Source organism: Sinocyclocheilus anshuiensis, unplaced genomic scaffold (assembly GCF_001515605.1).
Source record: "Sinocyclocheilus anshuiensis isolate Anshui unplaced genomic scaffold, SAMN03320099.WGS_v1.1 scaffold658, whole genome shotgun sequence".
In the NCBI taxonomy this organism is placed as follows: Eukaryota; Metazoa; Chordata; class Actinopteri; order Cypriniformes; family Cyprinidae; genus Sinocyclocheilus; species Sinocyclocheilus anshuiensis.
The window spans coordinates 77,493-98,319 of NW_015542402.1; the positions used below are offsets into that span (position 1 = coordinate 77,493).

Genomic DNA, 20,827 nt, shown 5'->3' on the forward strand with positions numbered 1-20,827 from the left:
TAGCGGCCGTTCACTCAGAACGCATCTTTGCATCTAAAAACGTGAGATGCAGTGCTCAGGAGTGTTTTTTTTTTTTTTTAAAGAAAAGGCCAGCACAAAACGCGAGGGTCTCGACACAGTTTTGAGACGTGATGAAATAACAGAAATAACAATGACGCACTTATACACTATTAATGCACTATGTACTCAATCATGTAGTGTATGTGATTAAAGCTGCGACAGTTGAGTGCATGAAGTGCATTAAAGTTTAAATTCTTTAAACTTGACATGGCGTCTTAAAAACGCGGCGATGCAAAAGACACGAGCGCAACGGTCATACATGTTCGTCTAGTGCAAGGGTGTCAAACTCAATTCCTGGAGGACCGGGGCTCTGCAGAGTTTTGTTCCAACCCTGCTCCAACACACATACCATGTAGTTTTCATATAAGCCTGAAGGACTTGATTAGCTGGATCAGGTGTGTTTAATTAGGGTTAAAGCTAAACTCTGCAGGGCTCCGGCCCTCCAGGAATTGAGTTTGACAGCCCTGGTCTACTGCATGTTTACATAGAAAAACAATGGAAAAGTAGCGCATTGGAAAAAACGCATTCTGTGTGAACGGCCCCTTGTTGACATTATGAAAAAAACTATTAAATCACACAGTATGTCCAAAAGAATATAGGCTACCCATGTTTTTATGCTGCAAACACGCAGAGTTGTAACTGGTGAATCGACAAGAAGATAATGCATTATAAAGATCTAAACAATTAAGACAGTAAAATATATTTAATTAATATAATGCTTGATAATTGTTTAAATTAATATAATAATTGATACTTTTATCATCATTTTAGAAGACTTTTTGTTTTTGTGAAAGCCTGTGTCTGAACTGTAAATCAGTCATTTTACAGTTTAATATGTTACCAGACATTGCCCTCCCCCACTCAAATGGTATCAATTTTATTTGTGCAGGTCTTAAGAAGTCTTAAATTTGAGCTTAAAAATCCTGCAGATACCCTGTGCATGGTTGTGGTCTTTCTAGCAAACATACAGTTGCGCTACAGGACATACATCTCCGACGCACTGACATTTTGTGTATTTTTCATAATTAAATCAGCACAATGGTGGACTTAACCCTATAAAGACTACTGTTTGATACGCAAATTTCTAAGGCCTCTAAATGATCAAAACTTTGCTGATAATCTTGTTGTTCACAGTCTTCTACCTGCCTTCTGTCATTTGATTGATAGTTTAGACTTCTTAGCAAATAAAAGACCTTTTAGTATAATTATACAAACATCCACCTTCAGCTCATAATTATACAAACATCCACCTTCAGCTCATGCTTCATGTGTCTTTTTGCTGTGATATCTTTACTGATTTTTATAAAGTAAACATAAGAATAACTTTGATATTGTTAGTAATATTTCAAGATGAGCACTTACTGGACTCCAGACATCATTTTTTTAGAAAAATCAGTAAGTCTCAAATCTGATCATCAGGCTTTTGAGGAACGTTTATTTTTTGTTCATCTCTCAATCATTATTGGATTGCATTGCATTATATGTTTTGATCATCAAACTAAGCATTAAATATCATCTTACTAAGACATGTTATTGGAGATATAGAGTGACTGCTGATATTTATATAAATTTATGTCAGAATTTCATCACCTTTTGGTCATATTCACTACTGTGCAAAAGTCTTAGGCCATTAGTATTTTCACCAACAAAAAAATGGTTTTAAGTTATTTCTATCTTTTGCTGTAATGTGTCAGTAGGAAATATCAGTTTACATTTCCAAACATTCCTTTTGCCATTAATTGTAATGCAGTGAGATTTTTGTAACCGTTCCATTTTTTTTAAATATTAGATTTTTCAGACTATTATTTCATTGCGGTTATGATGCTTTTGGCTATTGAATGAGTTTACGGTTTTATTCTCAGGACTTGTGTTTGGCTTTAACAGCTGTCGCAGATGATGTGCCTTCATTACTAAACGAACGCTCCTCCTCTTCATCCAGCTGTAAGCTTCCGGAGGAAATGCGCATGCGCGCCAGAGGCATGGAGCGCACCAGTTTGCTGATCCCGGGACAGTAGAACGAACACATCACGTCCGGATCCGAGTCGCTGTGGCTCAGTTCTGACCTGCTGCCGTCTGTCGGTCATGCTGAATGCAGCGGCAGGTATGTCGGCCGCGTGAGGCCTTCCCGTCGAGACAGGTGAGGATAGTGACCCAGCGGGCGAAACTCTGCCGGCTGACACAACAGCTTGACGTCGGACTGGCTGTATGACCGGCGAGGAAGTCCCGTTTGGTAGCTACAGTCATCACTGAAGTGGCCTAACTCTTCCTGATCTCGGTCTCCAAAGCTTCCCACGACGTAAAACCCAGGTGCTGCTCCGAGCACCGGAGGCCATCCTATCCCGGCGTATCCGGAGAAGCTCGAAGAGCGCAAGGCGTCGTCCAGGAAGCATGCTGTCGCCGGCAGCATCTCATGAGCCATGTGGCTGCAACACGGCAGCAGGACCGGAGTGCAGGAGTGATCCAGAGCGAACGACGGGCACACGGGCAACAGCGGATGCAGGCAAGCGTGAGGGTGGTTTGGGTAAAGCAGCACCAGCTGGCGTCTGTTCAAACGGCATCTACACCGGGCTCTCCGGTTGTTCCTGTGCTCCCGCTGTGCACTGGGCCCCTGCGTCCACCTCAGAGCGGAAGGGACGAAGGGAAGACTCCTGAGAGTCCTCCGGCTCAGAGGAGACGAGAACCTCCACAGCCGACTGACTGCGCATGCCACTTCCCGCGTGAGGAAAACCACACGACTGCTGCTCATATGCCTGCAACACACACGCGGTTCAGTCAACGCAAACAACCTCTGTTCCGTCAACTATAATGATAACGAGACTCAATGACCAAAAAATTACACTGCAACATATTACTGCACTAACTAGAACCCAGTTGATTCAAATCCAATTCCAAGATGACTTAAAACAAGTGCAGATTTCTAATGCCCGGTTCAGACTACACGATTTTAGCCCGATTTTGCCACGATTTGCTTGACGTAGGGTGTCGTGGGGATTCGTAAACGACAATGGGCGTCGTGACGCAAGATTCCATAGTTTCAGCTCGTGTAGTGTGTCGTAGTGGACGACAACTGATTCCACGTCTGCGATGCTTCACGACATCACGACAGAAACACTAGCATTTTTTTTCCGTCATCCACGACGAGTTCTGTCACATTGGTGACGTTGACCAATAGCAGCACAGAAGCTCTTTCATACACAGGTTTCAAACATGGCGAAACGAAAGAGAGATGATGAGAACTAAGAGATGGGGGAAAGCTTCGTGGAGCTGTGGCAGATGTACTCCTGCCTGTATGATGTGTCATCGAGGGACTACCTCGACAGAACGAAGAAAAAAAAATGCTGGCGAACTATAGCGGAAGCGCTTCAGCAATGTTTACACTCTTGTTTTCGGAAGTCAGTCGCTAGTTCCGCCTTCTCGATGACATCACGCACGTCGTTAAAGACGGCACGCGATGAATGGTCGGGAAGCAACGTGTAGTCTGACATGTTTCTTGTCCACGACACGACAAGATTTTAGGAGTCAAAATCGTGTAATCTGACAGTGACTATCATGACCGACAAAAATATTGTGTAGTCTGAACCCGGCATAAGGGGCTGTTCACACAGAACACGTCTTTGCGTCTAAAACAGTTGCCATGGCAGCTTGCTACTGTAAACAAAAGCTTGCAACGCTTGCCCCGGCTCCGAGGTCTTCTGATTGGTCCACTGTTTTGGAACTGACACTGATGAGCGGCGCCGCATGTGAAAGTTGAAATTCTTTAAACTTGACACGGTGTCTTAAAAACACGGCGCTCATGTGCGAGATGCTGCAAAAGACGCGAGATATGAGTGCAATGGTCATACATGTTCGTCTAGTGCAGTGATGGGCAAACTTGGCCCTACCAGGCCACTTTCCTGCAGAGATTTGGTCCAACCCTGATAAAACTCACCTGCCTGTAGCCTTCTAGTAGTCTTGAAGACAATGATTAGCTGGTTCGGGTGTGTTTGATTAGAGTTGGAGCTAACCTCTGAAGGAAAGTGGCCTGGAAGGGCCAAGTTTGCCCACCCCTGATCTAGTGCATGTTTACATAGAAAAACAATGGAAAAGTAGCGCATTGGAATGGCAAAACACGTTCTGTGTGAACGGCCCCTAAAGCCTCTAAATGATCAACATGATCAAAACTTTGTTGATAAAACTGCTGTACACAATCTACTACATGCCTTCATCTGATAGCTTATGCTTTTTTTAACAAATAAAAGGTCTTTTAGTATAATTGTACAAACGTCCACCTTCAGCTCGTGCTTCACGTGTCTTTTTGCTGTGAAATATTTACTGAGTTTTATAAAGTAAACCTAAGAATAACTTTTAATGTTTAAAAGTTCAATAAACGGCTCCATAACAAAAAATAGATTTTTTTCTGTTTTTTTTTTTTCAATTAAACATCAATTTCAGCTTTTAATTCACCACCTCAACAACTGTTTTTCTTTCTTTGAAGAACCAGGGTTTCCACTGCCTTGAAAAACTTGATTTTTGAAGTGTGGTTTCTATCTAGACTTGGATGTCATGTGAATTAATAAAATGGTAAAACTCCATTGGCATCTTTCTAATAATTATACTTTTCTAGTTATTCCAAGCTTTGAAATATTTTATCAGGTAGAAATTGAGAGTAAAAATCTTTTTTTTTAAATCCCAGTTTAATGCTTTACTGCAGCTATGTAAACATGTTCAAGATAAGTTAATTTCTGAAATGAAATAAAAAGGATGAATGAATATCTGAGTCTCTGTGCGCTGTTTTGGCCTCTCCAGCAACTATGTCACCGCTAATAATAGTAGTATCATCTATAACGAATAGGTGACTAATATGGTTTTGCAAATAAGAAATAAAATATTAAGAATGCACTCTGACTTCTTGTGATATGCTATACATAATGCAACCAGTCTCAAAAACAGTCATTTCTGATAGTTTAGCATATACTGAATGATCATCATTAGAAGCATAGCATTCATGCTAAGCTATCATAGCATATAGTCAGCATGTCAGAAAGTATGTAACAGCTTCCAGCCTAAAAATATACTGGCTGTACCTGCTTGGAAACATCAGTCAGTAAGTCAGGCGAGGATCTGCATTGTCGTGTATCATAGTAGTCTCTACAGTACTTCCTGAAGGAAACAGAACAACTCAGTATTTTAACATACAGTACATGTCTTTCACGGAAATATGAGCTATTTTGAACTGTTTCTAGTCATTTCCCACCTCTGAAAAGGTAAGTTGTTCTTCTCAGATTTCTTCGCAAAGTCCAAAAGCTGCTTTTGAGTTCTTCCACTGTTGGTATATATATATATATATATATATATATATATATATATTTATATATTTATATATACTGATCAGTCTGACGGGGATCCATAGATAAAAGGAAAACACCAGACCAGCAGCAGCACTGATATTTCAATGTAAATATCAAAAGAACTGGTCATAGTTGTAATGTAGTTTATGGGTCATTCCTTTTGGTTTAAAGTAACTTTGTGTAATCATGATCGGGAGATCATTTGCTAAATGGGTCACACTTTATTTAAAGGTCCAATTCTCACTATTAACAAACCATTAACTACGACTTTTGCCTCAATATACTCCTAATTAGCTGCTTATTAATAGTTATAAAGTACATATTCTACATCCCTAATCCGACCCAATACCTAAACTTAACAACTGCCTTACTAAGTACTAATAAACTGCCAATATGTTAATAATAGCCGTTTGCTGGCTTCCATGGCTGTAATACTCGGTGTTTTCCACCAACTGGCAACCCAGGGTGTCGAAATCCTACTGGTTAAATTGGCAGTGGGCGGAGTCAGACCAAAACAAAACCCAACATTCCGACACGGAACACACATTTCAAAGCAGAATAAACGGCTGTAGCATTGTTTTTCAGAGAAAGTTAGCATGTTTCCTAAATATCTGCAGACTACGGTATTTTATGCTTCAGTGCAGCCAAAATATTACATGCATACTAAAGTACATAAAGATCACGATCTTTACTGGGAACACAAAAGAGATACAGAATACCAGCAATGAATATTGTTGCGTACTCTTCTACACCGATTTTGACATTAATTTTCACTGAATTTTGCCTTTGCAGGGCAGCACACCAGAACAACATTAAATAGTGTTATTCTGTAGTACTGTATTGTTTTTGACAGTATCTATCTACCTGTATCTAAAGCAAGATCCCTTGCTGTAGAGGAGTGATTTTTGCTTGCCCTTCGGTTCCTCAGAAAGACGGAAGAAGGCATGGTATTCCACACACATCTTCCAGAAGGCCTTGCAGACGTCACGACTGGCCATGGCAAACTCGACGGTGTCCTTACGAGACTCCTGAACAGACACAATGACGCATTTTTCAGATTTGTTCCTCATGCCACATAAACAAGGGCCATGGATATTTGTCCATGATATTTTCCAGTACGAAATGCCATTCTTTGGAGGATGAGCAAAAATAATTACCGCAATTGTTGCATGAAGTTTTATCAAAAAGTGTTTTCTCTTGAAGCTGAGTTTGCGAATATTGGCCCAGCTGAAAGTGTTTATTTTAGTATTTCCCTAAAATAAAAACACAAAAGATAGCCGTGTTAAAGCTGCTAATGCTTAACCTGGCTTTATCATGAATGACACAGTCCCTACCTGAAAAACCAGCACTCCAGAGTGAGTGACGGCTAAATTGATTCTCATGTCTTCTCCATCGCTGGCGGCGTGAGGCCGGATGCCGTACATGTCCAGCTTACGGGCCACTTCGGATGCCGTACATGTCCAGCTTACGGGCCACTTCAAGCAATTGACCATCCGCTTCGGCTAGGGACTGACCTCTACAGCACAGAGAAAACACATCCGGGGTGTTTTACTGAGTCTTTGTGTTGTTTTTAAGTCTGCATCTGTGACAAACGATCCATGATCCTTCAGAAATCATTAAAAACATTTCATCTTATTGTCAGTGTTGACATCTGTGTTTGCTGCTTAATGTTTTGGTCACACTTTAGTTTAGGGACCAATTCTCACTATTAACTAGTTGCTTATTAGCATGCATATTACCAACATATTGGCTGTTTATTGATACTTATAAAGCACATATTAATGTCTTATTCTGCATGAGCATATTTTAGATCCCTTAATCCAACACTATACCTAAACTAACAACTAGATTACTAATTATTATTAAGCAGTAATTAGGAGTTTATTGAGGCAAAAGTCGTAGTTAATAGTGAGAATTGCTCCTCAAACTAAAGTGTGACCAACATTTTTGTAGAAACCATTCAAAAGTTTGGGGTACGATTTAAAAAAACACACAGAAATTAATGCTTTTATTTGCATTAAATTGATCAAAAGTGACAGTAAAAAATTTATAATATTACAAAATATTAAATTCTGTCCTTTTGAACTATTCATCAGAATAATCATTTTATATGCATATTTAGAAATAAACGTAAAATGTTGTTTCTATAAAAATAGTTTTATATTTCTCCATTTTAACAGAAAAAATATATATTTTCAAAACCAAGATATAAAACTTTTTATTTCAAGGCAACATTTCTCATTTTAATTTAGTGTAAAAAGTTCTAAAATTATGTACTAAAATAACTAAAACACTGAAATGTGTATATACCAATATATATATATATATATGTAAAAAAAAAATTACAATTAAACTGAAAACTACAATTCTAAAAATACAAACTATATTTTGTATATTCAAAATATAAATAAAAACCATAATGGTATCTCAATTATACTAAAAAAAAAAAAAAAACTGAACCAAACCATAAACATAACTGACAAATAACTCTCATATTTAATACACAGTAACACTCATAATCGTGACCAACTATATTTTACTTTATTTCATAATATTGATTTTAAAAAAAATCTTGGTAACACTTGATTTGTAGCCTTTTTATAAAATGCATCATAAAAGTATTTTAATGCATTAATCATTTCTTATAATGCACGTCACTTAATTATGTCATTAATAACTCTAACCACAGTTATAATGCATTATAATACTTATCTATTCACTGTTACACACAAAATATAATGCATTAAAACACATGATAAACAACCAATTTCCGATGTAACAAGGAATATATCGCATTTTAAATGGTTGTAATTTTTATGAAAATGAATACCGTACACTATGAATACCTTACACTGCATTATACATAAAGGCCTCAAGTAAAATCTCTTTGCATTGTGTGCATACGAGGCATTTGTACATCAGCGAAGCACTATGACTGACTATTAATTGAACATTACCTGTGTCTCCTATGGAAACGCATGATCTTTTTGTGGAGGCACTCTTGGTTTGGAATGTACCTCTTGTCCAAATGCTGCTTGTCCAGCTCTTCTACATAGTCGCCAATCTCTGCTGCAGAAACACACAGACATTACTTCAGTCACATTAGTTCAATCAAGCACAAGCAGCATGGGAAAGTCTGCATACCCTGAAGAAGATAGGAAACCAGCAGAGCAGCGCTGTTATCGTTACACGTCAGACTGCCGTTAGACAGATCATGCTTGATCTGCAGCGCAAACAGATACCTGTGAGAGACGGAGTCCAGAGATGTTCACTGTGCCATTATTGTTTGATGTAGTGTGTGATGGGCTGTGCTGCACCTGGTTAGTTCTTTCTGCAGTTGTCCTGGGTCTGGAGGGAAAAACTTCGCTATGAAGCGGAAAGTCCGATCATTCCTTCCTGTTTTAAGAAGAGGAGAATATCGTTTTTGGTTGTTTATCAGCTTTTCCCTTCACAGATGTTAATTTTTACTGGAGTGGTGTGGATTATTGTGATGTTTTTATCAGCTGTTTGGACTCTCATTCTGACGGCACCCATTCACTGCAAAGCATCCATTGCTGAGACACTGATGCTACATTTCTCCAAATCTGATGAAGAAACAAACTCATCTACATTTTGGAGTAAATTTTCAACAAATTTTACATTTTGGGTGAACTGTTCCTTTAAGGGCACATAAAAAAAATGATATGCATGGATAAATCACTTACAATAAACACTGCAGCAGTTCATACAAAAAATAAGAAGTCTATTTTGATTTCATGGTGACTTTAACATAAGAACGAGCCGAGGTAAAGATCAAATACATCTGCATCAGCGTGAATCCAATGGAAATTATCCATGCAAAAGCTTTTGGTGCATATAAGTACAAATAATCCACACGATTATTAGTAAACGAGTTTTGGATTTGCTCTGAAATAAAGCACCAAGTACGCCTAAATGAGATGGCAAACCAGGCCTAAAATCATACAATAACCTATGTAGTACAATAACATATAATGAATAAATTAACATACGTATACAACTGGCAAAACAATATTGGAAATAACTATTATAGTCTACTTTGAGTTATGATTTGAATGTTTACAGACTTACTTTTAATCTGTTTCGCAAGAGGCTTGAGCAGTTCCAACCAAACCTATGAAAAAAATGAACATGAATGACTTCAGCTCAAAGAAATATTAACACGTCATCTATACTATATTAGTGTTTTACTAAGATATAACTTACATAACTGCCACAATGATGTCGGAACTCAAGCCCAAAGTATTCACTTTCCACAAGTTTTAGGTGTCCGCATACTGCGTTGAAGAAATCCTTTCCCAGCACCCTTTGCTATAAAAAAATCTAAATCAAGTCACTGCTGAACTCAATAATATTGCTATTATAAACGCATCCATGATATCAGCCACAGTGAAATGAGAATTTAGGAAAATAATATAATATTGATAACATGCGGCCTTATGGTCAGAAACTCAAGCGTGCACAGAAAAATTGGGATGCTGACATACATTTTCTCATGCAAACCCTTAAGCCAAACTGTCCTGGTATTCTAGACCACTCACCAGAAAGACACACACACACACACTTGCATGACTTATTGTCCAACGTCCCACTCAAAAGATGCAATAAATGCCCCTCGGCATATATGGCATAAAATAAGAAGCAATAATGGAGTTATCCAGCATGCTTTTGGAAAATGTGAAGAAAACAACTTTAAAGCTGGCTTTAAATCATTCTCAGATGTGGTGGCACAAACTTTGATTAAAGCAGAATTATCTGACCTCCATTTCAAAAACATGCTCGCTATCATCCAGAAAGATGACTGGAAGAGCAAGCAAGCTGTCTTTCTGCGGCTTTCGTGTGTTTTCAGATTTGAAGAGCTCGGGTTGCTTTCTTCTGCAGCTCATACTCATGTCGCCCTTATGAATCAACACCCTAAAAAATCAGCACACGAGAGAACAATTAGTAAAACACATTTAGAGTTGGCTTCATTTTCAAGGCATAAACCTTAATTAATAAGCCATTAACAAACATTTCATAAAGATTTACAGATTAGCTGCATATATTATACCTTATTAATAAATATCAGTAAGATATTACATGCATGTTAAGTATATGTCAATAAACATAAGTGTTATTACTAAAAGTTATTAAAAGAATGCATTTTACAGTGAAATATCAGAACGTTGAACCTAATGTAATGCTACTGTGAAATGTAATAAATCAGGGCTTTATTGTACAATGAAACGACAGAAATGTTGTTTGGCATCTTTATACATCATTCCATAAATTTAAAACGTGATGTGCAATCTTTTTATAGTCTTTAATAAGCAAATATTTTTAATGTGTACTTACGTTTTTCTGATGCCATGATATGACTTTGTGCCTATGGTCCTCTCTCAAATCAAATAAAGGATGTGCATCCTTCGACCAATCCGCCTGCGCAGCTGCAGCACAAATACACGCTTACAGCACAGAAGTAGACTGCGTCTTCTCCTTCATTTTCCTCCATTGTAGCAGGTTTTTGCAACCAGTTCATTATGTAAGAAGGCATTATGTTTCAAAGAAATTGTTTGAAAGTGGGGCCAATATAATGTTCTTTTTTTTTGTTATTTGTCAATTCTCTTTATTATAAGTGTTATATTTCATTTTATTACCTTAAAGGGGTCATAGGATGCCCATTTTCCACAAGTTGATATGATTCTTTAGGGTCTTAATGAAAAGTGTATACTAACTTCTTCTGTAGATGAGGCTGGATCATGAATGATTCACGCGAACATAGACACATTTATGTAGATCGGGGACGCATTCCCTTCAAAAACAAACGTAATCCACTGCGTCTTCAGCGGCTCAGATGTCGGGAGTAAATGAAGACTGCTATGTTCATTATTACATCCAACAACAGAACACCTCAATCGCTCAGGAGTCACTCTTGTCTACATCTGCTCCAGCGGAGAAACAATGGCGGACTGATGACAGTCACTCAGGGCGGGTCTAAGGTAAGACGCCAGTCCAGTCTGTGCTGAAACGCTACTGTCAATCAAACTATCGTGGGAGGGGCCTGTCTGTGTGACGTCACACAGACAGGCATCTGAGATCGGCTCGATTTGAGAAGGGGTAAAGATTTTAGTAGATTAACAAAAAACCACTGGGTGGATTTTTATCATTTTAGGCTGGTTGTGTACACACACTGCCAACAAACAACTTGCAAAAGTGCATGTAGCACTATATGTCTGTACTTTTTTTCTGCACTGGAAGCTCTAGTCACCAAGACGAATTCCTTGTGTTTGTAAACACACTTGGCTCTTTATGATTATAGTTTTGACGCGGAATAACGATTAACATTGATAAAAAAGCTGATTACATGTAATCAGTCAATTCGCAGCACTGCGTCATACATAATGACTTTGATCTTTACTTTAAAGATGTTTTGTTTGGATTTTTCACTTTTGAGAAGCAATATGAAAATGTTTACTTTCTTTGCAACCTAATTATGTTGCTTGCAAATTATTTGAAATGCAAGATTATGAACGTTTTTTTTCTCACATTATGGTGTTTTTGTATACTTTTTATGCTTAATTTTTATGTTTTGTAGGAAAGATTATGTTTATTATTATGTGATCTTTAATTTTTTCGATTTTTAAAAAAAAAATTGATGTAATTGTTTTTTTGTTGTTATCTTATTTTATTATTATTATTATCTCTCTCTCTTTCTCTCTCTTCTGAATTTTAATTGCTATGTATTGTTTGGCCATCCTTGAACCCCTTGCTCTTTTCCTTTGCATATGTTTTTCCACTTTTGTGTTCTCTATAAGCAAAACAAAAAAAGTCTTTGCATTTGTCCAGTAGATGTCAGTAGAAACACTAAAATAGACAGCAAGAGAAACTGAAATCTGTGGATTGAGCTTTCATTACATAAACAAATAAATGTAATCTCTAGATAAAAAGCAAAATATTGCCTTTTAATACGCAGGCCCTAAAATACATGGTTATCTACCGCTAAAATAAACAAAATACACTTTCTCATTCCATTCATGCTCACTCACACGCATTAACTTTGAAGACAGACTTGATTTTATTTGATTTTTTTATATTTTACTATCATTCCTACAGACTAACCCTGTTTCTAAAATAATAATAGAAAAAACACACCCCCCTCATGCTTTATATCATGGCCTTTAATGTTCTAAAAGTTAAATACAATTACTACACCATAACTCTACCCCTTAAAGACACACTTTAGCATTTTTATAACTGAACTCATTAGTCTCTGTATATTCTAATCCTATGGATAAGACAATAAACCGACCATTTCATATAAAAGAACCCGTATGTGCGACCCACTAACACAGTTCAGTACGTGGGTGACGAGTGTATGGGCGGGTCAACCAATCGTGACGTCACATTTGTGGGCGGTGCCAACAGCTTGGGCTCAAATACGAGGGCGGAGTCAAGCGCCTTGTGCGACTTTTCTTTACTTGCATTCTTGAGTCTAATCGCACATTCTGTGCTCTGGTGTATGTATATAACTTGTTTTACACCTGCTAGTCTTTTATTGAGCTTCTGTTGTTTTTAAGTGAAACAGTTTTTAAATGTGTTTCGTTGTTGTGTCTTTTTTCAGGCATGGGGGAATTATATTTTTGCACATTTATGCAGTGGCCGCCAATGACAGAAGCCGTGTTTCTTTTTCAAAGGTCATTTTTATGCCAAAACTTTACATGCCTTTGTTTACAAGTTGATGCAAATCGACCCGCCCATATCTCTTGTGCGCGTTTAGTTTCACAAATGATGCTTTCTGCTTCCTGATGCAGTTAAAATGCCCTGCATTTGTTCATTTTAGTAAACACCAACAAGAATTATTAAAATGTAGACAGTGATTGTAAAAACTGTAGTGTAGGCCTGATGTTGGGACTGTTTTGCATTGCATGCACCCCAACATCAGGCTCTCAAAGAAGAGGAAATGCACTGAAAGCTTGGAGGTTCAAACTGAATAAGGACACCTTGATTAATGCACTGCATTCTTTGCTCAGATAGGTCACTTTGGATAAAAGCAGCTGCTAAATCACTAAACTGCATTTCTTTTGTCAGGCATTACTTCTAATGGAAAGGACTAGTTTCCAGAACAGCCATGAAACCGCCTGGCGAAGAAGAGAGTCAGCGGCTGGGTACACTTTTGCTCAACACCCTTGCAAGAGAAATGCGTCTTTGGAGAGCACCAGTCCTTAAGAACGGTTGCATTCAGGTGGGAACATAAGGCTTCTGAACTTCCTTAAAGGGATAGTTCACCCAAAAATGAAAATTTGATGTTTATCTTGAGCTCTACATTTGCCATGTTTCGTGTGCTCTCAGGGTTCAGATATCAGCCCACCTCAGTACCAGGAGGTGATCGTGTGGTTGTGTGAAATGAGCAGCCTATTCCAGTTTTCCTCCGAGACGTTTGCTTTGGGAGTTTGTGTTCTTAACAGCCTGCTTGCAGCAGTCAAAGTAAGTGAAACAGTTACTACCTTTGTATAACTAGAAAAGATGAAGGGCACAGAATCAAAGTCCTCTTTCTTTCCAGACTCGACAGAAATACCTCAAATGCGTGGCCATCACCTCTCTGATCCTTGCTGCAAAGATCAACAAGGAAGATGAGGCAAGATCTATACCTATGTGTCTGTCTTGTTGTAGCACAGAGACTCCCCACACAATTTTTAACCATTCCAGCACGTTTATTGATCTGTTTTTGTTGGTGAACAGGTGATTGCATCGGTTAAAGACTTGCTGGAGCAAAGCAGATGCAAATTCTCAACAGCAGAGATTCTTCGCATGGAGCAAGTCATATTGAACAAGCTGCACTGGGACCTTTACATCGCCACACCGATGGATTTCATTCACATTGTGAGTCGCAACTGATGTGTCTGCAGAAATCATGCAACTCTTTTAATGTTCCAAACATGAGAAAAACTGACTTTTGGTCCTTGACGTTGTGCATGTGAAAATCTGCAGCCGCGGGGCGATCTACCACTTGCGACAAGTTGCATGCGGTGTGTATTCGGCCAAGGCACTAATCTGGCTTGTACTTTAGCAGTAAAGCAGATAGATAACCCTGCAAAACATCTCCAATACAAATATTCTCAGAAATAGGAACTACCTTCATACTTCGTCTTTCCTACATTGTGGGGTTGTTGAAACATCTAAAAATATGACTGATGTTCTTTGCACAAGTTAGTGTGGCTTAGACACGGTTGAGGGGTGCGTTTCCCAAAAGCATCATTTGCTATCTATGGTCGCAAGTTCCATTGAATTCTGTTGGTAACTTGCGAGCATATTGCTTTTGGGCAACGCTCCCCAGATTAATCCGAGCAACAGTTAACACATGGAGAGCAATTGCTGTTTTAGCACACCACGGACAGTCATAAAATAGCCACTAGAACTGTAAAGTATGTGAAACGAGACCCTGTTAAAAATACATTCCTGATGCTTAAAACAAATCTCGAAAATTAAATTTAATATATGGGAGAAACTCATGAAACATGGGTATAATTTCACCCCAAATCAAAATGATAAATATATTTTGGATAAAGAAAACGAAGCCTGTTTTAGGACCGTTAGGATATTTTGTATGGGAATTCAAATTTAATAGAATTTACCAAAAAACTGCACATTTAATGGCCGTTTTTGGTGTGAAAAAGCATTATACGTGAACCTTTGTGGAAAATAATCAAATAACAATTTTTAAACAATTAAAAAAAAAAAACTCCTTTAAGGTTATTTTCAAAACATGTTTTCTAGTGTTTTATCACCAGGAAATATTTTGGAATTACACATTTTACATTTTTAGACACAGGACTGGAAATTATTTTCATGGCACATTTTTCCTTATTTCTCATTAATGTAATGCCAAAAATATTTTTGTATGTCTTCATTATCATAACGTGTAAAAAAAAGTATTATTTAAATTATAAAGTACATTTACTGAATTAATTTTGTGCTTAATAATAATAATAATAATGCCACAATGTAAAAAGAACCTCGATGGTCCTAAAAAAGCTTTGTTTTCTTTATCCATGCATATGCATTATTTATTTTGGGTTGTTTCTGTGAGATCTACCCATATAGATCATATTATAGATATCTCGACGTCTATAACACGTAGAATAATTAAATATAATTGCTTGTGAAATGAAAAAATATCTAATAGCATAGAAAAATAAACTTCCCAAATAAATATCCACAATTTAGAATACCTTAAATATATTACCATACAAGGTCCATGTGACTCCTCAGTCCCTTGGAGAAGTAAACGCTCACATACAGACAGAGATACAAAGGAAAGTCACTTCCACAGTAAACATTTACAGAAATATTCCACAAGGCGATATGAATTACTACCCTGAACTCGTGAAACTATCACGTCATTCCTATTCAATCAACATGGCTTATTTCTTTTTCCAAACAGATGATCCTAGAAAACATGTGCATCGATGTGAAATCAGAATTGGCCCTATTTTATTTCTTAATGTACATTCCTGGATTCATAAGTGCACATTATTGTATTCATCAATGATGATCAGTGTAATCTCGGTTGATGCTAACCAGTAGCCAATTTTGCAAACTCGTATTTGACTTGAATGGTAAATCATCCAGGGAATCAATTCCCAAAAAGTAAAAAAAAAATCATTTTGTTGGGTTGTGCATGCCTTTGATTGGCCTGCATTGAAGAGAACCAAAACATCTGGATTAGGACTCAGAGCGAGAGACTTATGTTTTAAAAACATGGAGACTATCGAACACGGCACATTTTTTACAGCCCACTCATGAGGGTCTTACACACACACCATTTCTCAAGAGTACAAATACAGACCCTCGCCTCTGTAAGTGATTAGGTTTTTCGGTGGCTCTGTTGGTTAAGCGGTTTGTTGTTTTCCTTCAGTTCCACGGCCTGCTGATGTCCAGGCGTCCTCAGCTGATGTGGTCCATCTCTCAGAAGAGACCCTGCCTCCAGGCGTCGCTGTGGACCAGGCAGCTGCAGCACTGTATGGCCTGCCACCAGCTCTGGCAGTTCAAGGGCTCCATATTGGCTTTGGCCATCATCACTTTGGAGCTGGAGAGGCTGACGCCTGATTGGTTCTCTGTTTTTACCGACCTGCTGAGGAAAGCACAGGTAGTCAAGAACACATCACTGATCTTACAGCTTTTGGGAGATTGATATGCTTGTTGGGAGTATTATGGGTAACTGCTAGTGATGCATAGCATTTATATATTGCATCACTGAAATATGTATGTGTATATAGAATTTTTTTTACTAAAAAACCGAAAGCAGAATTAAAGCGTTTGGGGTTTTTTTTGTTTTGTTTTTTTAGATTTAGCCAAAAACCAAAAATAAACTAATAATCGGTAGGGATGTAACGATACACTCAACTCATAATGCAATACGATTCACGATGCTGATTTCACTATATGATTTTCTTATAATTATAAATTAATTATTTCTCAGAAAAAAATGTAAATTTCTTTGTGAAATTGAAATATGTCAAATAACAACCAAACTGAAATTAAAACAAATCTCAAATCAAATAAATAATAAAAAACAAACTAAGGCTTTGTCTGTGCTCTTTCCATTTAAAATTAGTCAACCACTGCATTTAACTCGCGATCCAAACCCAGATGCTGCATGCATGCAACATGAGCAGTTTCTGAATTAAATTAGATTTGTATAATTTCGAAATTTAAAGCAAAAACAGAAAGGTCTGACTTTAGTTTTGTGAAACTATACTACATAAAACATCTGAACGAAACAAAAACAGCAGACGGGCTGATTCGTTTAACACCTCAACCGACTTCAGTCGTCACATATTTTTCTTGATTTTTCAACTGGCTCGGGGTGCATCATTACATCCCTAATAATCAAACGATTAAGAAAATGTTTGAAGAATCAACAGCAAATATACAGACATTTCACTTGCACACAAGGCAGTTTTTACATCTACTTTTTATAGCAAATAGATGCTGTTAATCCAGCACTAGTGTCCACTGTTGTTTACCTGTATCCAAGTTGTGTGCAAGAAATAGACACTGACAGTCAAAACAAAACATGCCATCAGAGGAGCACTATGGCAAGCCGTTTTAACATCTAATCATTAAACATACTAGCATGCATTTTTTTAAAACAATTTGGGAAAGATTTTACTAAATATTTGTTAATTAATCATGTTTTCAACTCAAAAGTAAATATGCACATAATGTAGTCATTTTAATACATTTTAAATTGTTAATTTGTAAATAAATTAAATAAATAAAATCAAACTTACTAGCTTCCCCAATCTCATTTGCGTAAATTCGCGTGATGAATCTGCATTTTGGCGGATAATAGCCTATGCTATATACTGCTTGCCTTTTGCATGGATATTTAGTGTTATTTTACAACGTACAACAACTACAGAGAAATCTAAACCTAACCGAAATAGTCAAATGAAGATGATGTTGTTGCTGTGCTTGATGACTCTGGGTGCAGTGGCTTCTACATTCAGGTCCGGAAGAGGACAGTTTACATCCAAATGTTATTTAATTTACACAAAACAAAACCTAGACACAGATTTCAGAATATAAACCGCTTAATCTGCCATTTTCAGTAAGATTTACTAAATATGAAGTGTTTGTGCGCCAGCTTTTGTGCGTTTAACTTTAATAATGTCCAACAGAAATTAGTTTTAAAGTAGTGGGTAATTCACTCCTTGGTTTGCTTAAAGTCTACTTGTTGACAAACTTGTTTATAGTGCATTATATTCAATGTGTTTATTGCAAAATAGTGTAGCAAAAATAGACCGTGCACTTAAATGGTACACAGAGTGTGAATTTGTAAGTTTACTATAGAAATGCTAAAAAGTATTTAAAAGTGTGACTGACCAAATCGACTGGTCAAGCTCAAACGTTAAGCTACGCCTATGGCTACTGATACTTATTTTTTTAGCATCTAGTATATATTCAATTAGGTACTAATTATTCATTATCTAGTAGTGCTTATTCTTTAGCTACCAGTACATTTTTAATATATTCTAGTACTTATTCATTAGATATTAGTACACATTTATTGAATACTAATACCCATTCCAAATGTTACCAGTAAGATTTTTTTGGTCACATTTTATTTAAGGTCCAATTATCATTATTAACTAACTATTAACTATGACATTTGTCTCAAACTCCTAATTTGCTGCTTATTAATAGTTAGTAAGGTAGTTGTTAGTTTCGGTATGGGGTGGATTAATGGATCTAACATATGCTCATACAGAATAAGACATTAATATGTGTTTTATAAGTACTAATAAACAGCCAAAGTGCTAGTTATATGCATGCTAGTTCATAGTAAGAAATGGTCCTTTAAAAACAAAAAAACAAAGTGTTACCGTACTAGTTGCATTAAAGTAGATACTTGTAAATTTGAAGGATTGCAATGTTAAAACGGCTTGTAATAAAACATCTCTGTTTGGGTCTGTGATTTCAGGCACTGTACAACGGTTTTAGCCAAAACCGAAAAAAAAATTTTTTTTTAATATTTTCAAATATTTAAAGTTGCCGAAATTGTTGCATCACTATTAACTGTTTTTGTTTTTTTATTTTTTAATTAATAGGATAATTGTCCAAAAATGAACAATCTGCTCACCATAATGTTGTTACAAAACCCATATGGCGTTTTAATTTGCAGAAATCAGTTCTCTTTTTGAAAACGTAGTGCATGTTTCTTACACAAAGCTGTTGCATGGCTTCTGAAGACTTTGACAGCACCATAAAAGTGGACCATATGATGCTAGTGACAGAATTTCACATTTTTGGTCAAATACAACTCCATGAAGTACTTTGTCCATGCCATTCATCGCAGGGCTGCGCCATTTGAGTTTGGGCATAATTTCACTCACATGGATGTTTGGATTTGTTCTAGATGGAGAGCACAGAGTTCATCTGCTGCAAGGAGACGGTGGATGAGTACCTCACCGGCCTCGAGCTCTCCTTACCCACCAACACCGTCTACATTTTGGACGCCGCCAGCATGCTGGTGTTCAGAGGACATGACATGCAGGAGGATGATGGAGATGGGAACAGAAAGACGGCCAGAGGAGCACAGAAAGGGGACCAAGACGTGGATGACTTCTATGACGGTTTCTGGTGCCTTTATGATGAGGACATGTCAAAGAAAACAGGAAGCCATAGACTGCAGGACATGCAAGAGCAAATCTCACCTTGTACTCCGTTACGACCCTCTTCTAGTTAATAAGCTAACGTGGTTTTGAGAAAGTTGGAAGCAGATAAATGATGGCCAAGGCACTTTCTATTTCTTTTATGAAAACTTTATGCAGCACTTTGACCATATGAGATTCCTTTTATGTTTGATCTTTTGTTTTTAAATTCCTTTTATTTTTGTACTTTGCGTTTTATATTTTTGTATTTTCATATGCGTTCTTCATACTGCAAGTGTGCTTTAATGATTATGGTGCTTAAACAGAAGTCAATTTGTTGGCCAGTTGATTAATTCCTTAATGGAGTTATGCTTTATAGAGTTATGCGTTTTGGAATTGATATCTTTTGATATCTTCAGAATAATGTCTTGATTTGTAGTATTAATGTGAAGAGGAAATTACATTTCTATTCAGATGTTTTTTTCCCCCCTAATGTTTTAACCAAAAACACCTCGTCCCAACCCTTTCTTACGGCAGCTACAGATATGAAATTCCTGCTTCTCTGAAATGAAACCAATGGAAATTTCCTTTTCTAAAAGGAATAAACAGAAGTCAATTTGTTGGCCAGTTGATTCATTCCTTAATGGAGTTATGCTTTATAGAGTTATGCGTTTTGGAATTGATATCTTTTGATATTTGATATCTTCAGAATAATGTCTTGATTTGTAGTATTAATGTGAAGAGGAAATTACATTTCTATTCAGATATTTTTTATTTTTTCCCCCCTAATGTTTTAACCAAAAACACCTCGTCCCAACCCTTTCTTACGGCAGCTACAGATATGAAATTCCTGCTTCTCTGAAATGAAACCAATGGAAATTTCCTTTTCTAAAAGGAACAGTTCGTTTTATTTGGTAAAAACAGCAGATTCTTGTGTTTCTGTGTCCTTCTGTGGAATAAAAGCAGACTATTAACTACGCACATTCTTCTTAGTTTTCTTGGGTCAGGGCAAATGTGCAATTACAGCGCCATAGAGGAAAATATAGTTTAAATATACATGTCTGCCATTATTTACTCACCCAGTTGTTCCAATCTCTTGAAAAATAAAGTAATATAGGTTTTGAATGACAAGGAAAATAAATGATAAATTTGAGTAAACTATACCTTTAAGTAATAATTTGTAATACAGCACTTTTTTTTTTTCAAGAGATATTTCTATTCAGCAAGGACGCCTTAAATTGATCAAAAGTTACAGTAAAGACATAAGGTTTCAAAACATTTCTATTT

The 20,827-nt window shown here is 37.0% G+C and overlaps 2 protein-coding genes across 2 annotated transcripts; one reads left to right on the plus strand and one right to left on the minus strand.

Annotated features, from left to right (window-relative positions):
- Positions 1–1,850: 1,850 nt before the first annotated feature.
- frmd7 (FERM domain containing 7) lies at positions 1,851–16,269 on the minus strand. The gene is given in 16 exon segments (XM_016492172.1): positions 1,851–2,674; positions 2,676–2,810; positions 5,124–5,199; positions 5,294–5,362; positions 6,252–6,415; positions 6,545–6,640; positions 6,722–6,811; positions 6,846–6,903; positions 8,345–8,456; positions 8,532–8,629; positions 8,705–8,783; positions 9,477–9,519; positions 9,612–9,716; positions 10,166–10,319; positions 10,740–10,831; positions 15,614–16,269. Coding segments are annotated over 14 exon segments (2,013 nt in total). The 5' UTR covers positions 10,298–10,319; positions 10,740–10,831; positions 15,614–16,269; the 3' UTR covers positions 1,851–1,918.
- On the plus strand, positions 12,768–20,135 carry LOC107692961 (cyclin-I-like). Its single transcript, XM_016492174.1, has 8 exons — positions 12,768–12,901; positions 13,006–13,078; positions 13,473–13,626; positions 13,734–13,868; positions 13,945–14,019; positions 14,124–14,264; positions 16,300–16,530; positions 19,306–20,135. The coding sequence occupies exons 3-8, from the start codon at positions 13,513–13,515 to the stop codon at positions 19,633–19,635; spliced, it is 1,026 nt and encodes a 341-aa protein (XP_016347660.1). The 5' UTR covers positions 12,768–12,901; positions 13,006–13,078; positions 13,473–13,512; the 3' UTR covers positions 19,636–20,135.
- Positions 20,136–20,827: the final 692 nt, after the last annotated feature.

What these genes read in the sequence shown, in the direction of transcription:
- LOC107692961 (XM_016492174.1), top strand. Translation starts at nt 13,513, where the DNA reads ATGAAACCGCCTGGCGAAGAAGAGAGTCAGCGGCTGGGTACACTTTTG. An exon ending in GCCTGCTTGCAGCAGTCAAA is followed by an intron (nt 13,869 to 13,944) that starts GTAAGTGAAACA and finishes CTTTCTTTCCAG; the next exon opens with ACTCGACAGAAATACCTCAA. An exon ending in AGATCAACAAGGAAGATGAG is followed by an intron (nt 14,020 to 14,123) that starts GCAAGATCTATA and finishes GTTGGTGAACAG; the next exon opens with GTGATTGCATCGGTTAAAGA.